Here is a 6,288-nt window from a genome sequence, read left to right as displayed (position 1 = left end):
AGGATCAGGAGTACTTCTTCTCAGGAGTACTGAGCTTCACTGACATCTGTTGAAGCAGCTTAATGCAGCTGATCCTGACCAGAGGAACCTAATGTCTGTTCTACAAAACAAAAGAAGAAAAGAAGAACAACACACGGAACCGGGAGTTTTGTTGTTGATCTGATTATTATTCTGTAATGAAGGTTTTTTTTCTGTGGCTGCAGCTTCGAGCTCAAACGCACCGGATGAACTTGAGCAGCTGACCGGGAAACTGTTGATCTCTGCGGGCTAAATTTATCCTCCGATGACGGTTCAGGTCTCCTGGAAGAAAGACGCGTTTACTGTCCTCAACCCGCGGGTGTCGGGTCGTTTATTGCCCGTGATTCACCGCTCAGGCTCGGGTGTTTATGTCAGCTACGTGTCCGGGACCGAGCTTCTCGCGGTGACCGCGCGGTGACATGACCGAGCCCGCAGGAAAGAGACTGAAGGGCAGCCTGCCGCTGTGCAGAGCGCACCGGAGCTCCGCGGGCAGCCGGGTCAGGCACAACCTGCAGGCCGCCGTGGAGGAGGCTCTGTGCGGCGTGAGCAGCCTGCTGTGGGACGGAGAGTACCGGCTGCAGGCTCTGGTAGGAGACACGTGGAGCTCTGTGGGACAGACAGGGACACAAGTAGTCCACTGTCCTCAAGTAGGCCTGGAAAGACCAGGTACTGGTACTTTCAATGGGTATTAATGGATTCAAATACATGAAATATCGTACTTTATACTGTACTACACCTCAGAGGTACATGGTGTACTTTTTACTGTACTACACCTCATAGGTACATGGTGTACTTTTTACTGTACTACACTTCAGAGGTACATGTTGTACTTTTTACTGTACTACATTTGTCTGGCAGCTTTAGTTACTCTTCAGATCAAAGTTTTTTATACCCTTTCTGTCCCAGAAGTATATAAAGTATATAAAAAGTGAAAACCTCTCAGCAGTAAAGTACAACGTCCACAGTAGTTAAATGATGAATTCTATCTGAACATAAAAGGTTGAAGTCGTGATGTTGGACTTCAGCAGCTGTGGTCTGACAAAGTGTTCCTCTCTCATGTAAATGAGACGGACGTCCTCCGTTTGAGCCGTCCACCTGGGAGCAGTGCATTGTGGGATACTGAGGACCGAAGGGCTCAGAGCCTTTGTGGCTTCTTTACCTTTAGTGACAGAGTTTCCCTCCTCTGACACTTCTGACGGAGAGACAGATCTTTGAGTTTGAAGGTTGAACAAACACTTTTTAGTGTTTTCAGAATAACCTCCAGGTCAACGGTAAGAATGCGTCCATCAGGAGTTCACTGACAGCGTCCCTCGTCTGTCCTGCAGGCCCGTGTGTTTGAGCGCGACGATGCCGCTCTTCCCCGCGCCGCTTCCTTCTTCCACCGGGAGGCGCTGAAGCAGCGGCAGGAGGCCGAGGCCATGATGGGCTACCTGGCCGAGAGGGGGGGCAACTACTGCGGCAGAGACGTCCAGGTAGACCAGGTCTGGACCAGTGGATCCACCCTGCTGGTTCATCCTGCTCTCACTGAGGGGAGGAGGTGCTCCTCTACTGCAGTAAAAGTACTAATACCACACTGTGACAAATACTGTGTGGCAGTAAAAGTACTAATACCACACTATGACAAATACTGTGTGGTAGTAAAAGTACTAATACCACACTGTGACAAATACTGTGTGGTAGTAAAAGTACTAATACCACACTGTGACAAATACTGTGTGGCAGTAAAAGTACTAATACCACACTATGACAAATACTGTGTGGTAGTAAAAGTACTAATACCACACTGTGACAAATACTGTGTGGCAGTAAAAGTACTAATACCACACTGACAAATACTGTGTGGTAGTAAAAGTACTAATACCACACTGTGACAATTACTGTGTGGCAGTAAAAGTACTAATACCACACTGTGACAAATACTGTGTGGCAGTAAAAGTACTAATACCACACTGTGACAATTACTGTGTGGCAGTAAAAGTACTAATACCACACTGTGACAAATACTGTGTGGCAGTAAAAGTACTAATACCACACTGTGACAAATACTGTGTGGCAGTAAAAGTACTAATACCACACTGTGACAAATACTGTGTGGTAGTAAAAGTACTAATACCACACTGTGTCAATTACTGTGTGGCAGTAAAAGTACTAATACCACACTGTGACAAATACTGTGTGGTAGTAAAAGTACTAATACCACACTGTGACAATTACTGTGTGGCAGTAAAAGTACTAATACCACACTGTGACAATTACTGTGTGGCAGTAAAAGTACTAATACCACACTGTGAAAAACACTGTGTGGCAGTAAAAGTACTAATACCACACTGTGACAAATACTGTGTGGCAGTAAAAGTACTAATACCACACTGTGAAAAACACTGTGTGGCAGTAAAAGTACTAATACCACACTGTGACAAATACTGTGTGGCAGTAAAAGTACTAATACCACACTGTGACAATTACTGTGTGGCAGTAAAAGTACTAATACCACACTGTGACAATTACTGTGTGGCAGTAAAAGTACTAATACCACACTGTGAAAAACACTGTGTGGCAGTAAAAGTACTAATACCACACTGTGACAAATACTGTGTGGCAGTAAAAGTACTAATACCACACTGTGACAAATACTGTGTGGCAGTAAAAGTACTAATACCACACTGTGACAAATACTGTGTGGCAGTAAAAGTACTAATACCACACTGTGACAAATACTGTGGCAGTAAAAGTACTTATACTACATAGTGATTTTACTGTAACAGTATTTTTCCTAATACCATCATGTGAAAATACTTTCTTACAGTACAAATGCTAATACCACACAGTAGTAATACTCTGTTACAGTTAAAGTACTAATACCACACAGTAGTAATACTCTTACAGTTAAAGTACTAATACCACACAGTAGTAATACTCTCTTACAGTTAAAGTACTAATACCACACAGTAGTAATACTCTTACAGTTAAAGTACTAATACCACACAGTAGTAATACTCTGTTACAGTTATAGTCTTGCATTCAAAAATGCAAAGTAAAAGTACTCAGTGTATAATCAACAGAATGTACTTGTTAGGCATCAGAAGTACACGCAGAGTTCTGCAGAACGTCCCGTTTATTGATGTATTATTTGACTTTATATTGTGTTTAGTAGGTGGAGATGAGGCTCATGTAAACTACTTCACATTCACTATTTGACCATGTGTGAGTTCACCGTGAGACGAGGAACCAGAGCTGAATGTACCGTCAGAGGGCGGGGGAGGGGCCTGGCGGGGGAGGGAGGGGCCGTCGATCCGGGACGAACGCGTCCATTTGACAGTAAATTTACGATCTGAACTTCACCCGTGAGACGGAGAAGCTTCAGTCTGTAACAGCGTTCTCGTTTTACTCCCCAAAAACGTCCCTTCGGTGGGATTCACTCGCTCTCCTGAGCCGTCCTTCATCCTGTCAGAGCAGGTGTCTTCATCGCTTCTTGTTTTTCCTCGTCTTCATTCAGAGGGGGGAGTTACGACCCCACGAGGGACGAGGGAGGGGAGGTTAAACCCCTGGAGACCTGAAACCCTGACGCTGGCCTAAAGCCAGTCAGGGTGTACATTTCCCCCCCCCACCCCCGGAAAATTGGCGAGATTAATGCCGCGGCAGAGGGACAGTGGTTGCTGATGGCGTTTCCAGATGGTCGGGCGGCAGCGGGCGTTTGGCGCGTCGCAGCGTGGCCTCCGGGTTTTACGACTCGTGTAAAATCGTTTCAGGGCCGAGGGCCCCCGAGTCCAGTCAGCAAGCGGTTTGGGACACCTCGTTATCCGTCTCTCAAAGCGGACCTCAACGAGACGACGACAGCCTCGCTTCACTTCAGGCTCCCGTTTGATCCTATCAATAATACAAATGATGCCGATTTCAGAGAGTCAATGTTCCAAGAGACGGATCGACTAAACGCTGAAATGTTCTGGTGTTCAGACCAGGAGACAACCTCCGGTTCTGAAAAGTTCTTCAGAGCTTCATGTGTTGAAGCTGCATTCTCTCTAGTGTCCAGCAGGGGGCGACTCCTCTGGTTGTATAGAAGTCTAGTCTAAAATGACTCTACTTCTCTCTTGATTTATTCCCTCAGTAAACATTGTAAACATGAGTTTATGGTCTCAATCTCTAGTTTACAGTCTTCTTCAATACAGCATGATGCTCATTTAGTACATTATGGTCCATTTAGAGTCACACAGACCATAAAGCAGGGTTTAGGGTTTAGTTAGGTTTAGACAACTAAACCACCAGTTGAATAGTGGTCTTTTTGGATATTATACAGTTCATCACTTGCTCTGACTTTCTTCGTTGACCGATAATTTGTGTCCCTGTGCACAAAACCAATAGATTCTATTTCGTGACTACGTCACAAACTGCCATGACGCTGGGCTGGTTGATCACACGACATGTTCTGATCTTCCAGAACCCGCTCTGTGAGGCCGTCTGCTCGCTGCTACCGGCTCTGGAGCTGCTGCTGCTCCAGCTGAAGGAGGAAGTGGGCGTCCTGGTCGAGCTGAGCGAGCTCGCCCGCGACCACGGAGACCCGCACGCCGCCGGCGTCGCGAAGAGCCGCTTCCTGACGCCGCGGGTGGACCGCCTCAAACTGCTGGGAGACCTGGTCACCAGCGCCCGGCGGGTGGGCTGCACCCAGGACCAGACGGGGGGGTTCGGGGAGTTCATCCTGAATGAGCTGCAGGAGGAGCTCACCAGATGATCGGTCGAGTCAGTCAAAGGAGGTCTCCATTGATTAGAGACCAGGTGACATTTTGGGGAATTAGCTTGTTAGCAATCTTCCCCAGAGTCAAGATAGTTATTGGTGTCATCTCACTGCCATCAATACAGAGCTGCATCACACACATTTGTATTTATTCTTTCTTAAAAAACACTGTCAAACCCGTTAGCTAACGTTAGCTCATGACACGTTCGTGTTGTTGAATGTCTTGTCGCGTTTACGTTTGTGTTTTTGGAGACACATGTTTTGATGACCATGGAAAATAATCTAAACCGACTGAGAAAGAGACACATCGTCCAGGTCCGTGTTTAGCCTAGCTTAGCATAAAGACGGGAAGCTAGGGGTAAACTGCTAGCTTAGCTCCATCAAAAGTGAATAACTCAAAGAACTCCAAAACTGTCTGATTCACAAGTTTCCCCCAATTTTTTAAAACCTTTATATTCTTAAGCTTTCTTAGAAAACACTGTCAAACCCGTGAGCTAACGTTTGGTCCACCTGTTGTGTTTATTTGCTCTCTTTGATGACATTTATCAGTGAATAATAGAAGGCGTGTTTAGCCTAGCTTAGCACAAAGACTTAAAGCTGGTGGAAACTGCTAGCCTGGCTTCATCACAAGAAAAATACCGCCAACTGTTCCAGAGCTGACTGATTTACATGTTGTATCTTGCTAGCTAACAAGCTAACCACCTGTTAGCTGGGTTTAGCTAACGGGGTTAGCCTCCGAGTCTGGCAATCTGGCAATCTGACTAAAGTCAGCTAAAGTCACAAAATCCAAACACACGGCGGATCACTTTGACATCTATGGGAAGAATAAATGTGCCGATCTGGACTATAAACAACTCAAATGTTTAAAATTATATTTTTTAAGACCTTCATCCGAGGAATTTAAACTTCCTTTCAGTCCAATTCTGAGCAGATGTTTAACGCCAATATTAATATTTTCAACGATGCCAAAAAGAAAGTGTTTATGTTTGATAACCAGAACGACAGAAAAGTAGTTTGTTGGTCGACATCGTTTGTAGTCAGTAGTTTTTATACACGTTTTCCTGCTGGTACTCTGGTACTCTGCGTCCTCCGTTTGTGAACTTGTGTATTCCAACATATAAACGTGTTTTCATTGTGTACTATTTACCCACCGTGTATTCAGTGCTTCGTCACATATTCTTCTTTTGTGACCTTTAAGTCGGTGAGACGGAGCTCCATGAGCTGTGATGTGAAACACGTTTTGGGTTTTTTCTTCTGCACAATAAAATAAAATAGATGAAGATTTATAGCAGTTCGCTTTTTTTTTGTCATTCAAGTTTTTATTGAAAATGTTTGGATGTAAGGACTAATAAAAACATTACAGCCATGTCCGATGAAGATACAGAGATAAATAGATATGAGCACATGAACAACAACAACAACAACAACAACAACGCTCGTCATCATTTCAGACTAAATACTGTCACCGTTACATCTTATGAAGGATGTTCAATATAATCAAAACATGTTTTTTTTCCAGAAAACTTTTGAGATAAATTATT

General features: G+C 44.6%; 1 protein-coding gene across 1 annotated transcript; it reads left to right on the top strand.

The window, feature by feature from the left end:
- Nucleotides 1-251: 251 nt before the first annotated feature.
- On the top strand, nucleotides 252-6,107 carry zgc:172145 (Ferritin light chain, oocyte isoform-like). Its single transcript, XM_068723440.1, has 3 exons — nucleotides 252-605; nucleotides 1,344-1,490; nucleotides 4,454-6,107. The coding sequence occupies exons 1-3, from the start codon at nucleotides 438-440 to the stop codon at nucleotides 4,742-4,744; spliced, it is 606 nt and encodes a 201-aa protein (XP_068579541.1). The 5' UTR covers nucleotides 252-437; the 3' UTR covers nucleotides 4,745-6,107.
- The last annotated feature ends 181 nt before the right edge of the window (nucleotides 6,108-6,288 follow it).

The sequence above is a fragment of the Cebidichthys violaceus genome, unplaced genomic scaffold, assembly GCF_023349555.1.
Source record: "Cebidichthys violaceus isolate CVI_PGR_0920_01 unplaced genomic scaffold, fCebVio1.0.p SCAF_3, whole genome shotgun sequence".
Taxonomy (NCBI): domain Eukaryota; kingdom Metazoa; phylum Chordata; class Actinopteri; order Perciformes; family Stichaeidae; genus Cebidichthys; species Cebidichthys violaceus.
Note: the sequence above shows the minus strand (reverse complement) of the source record. Positions and strands in the feature narration are given on the sequence as shown.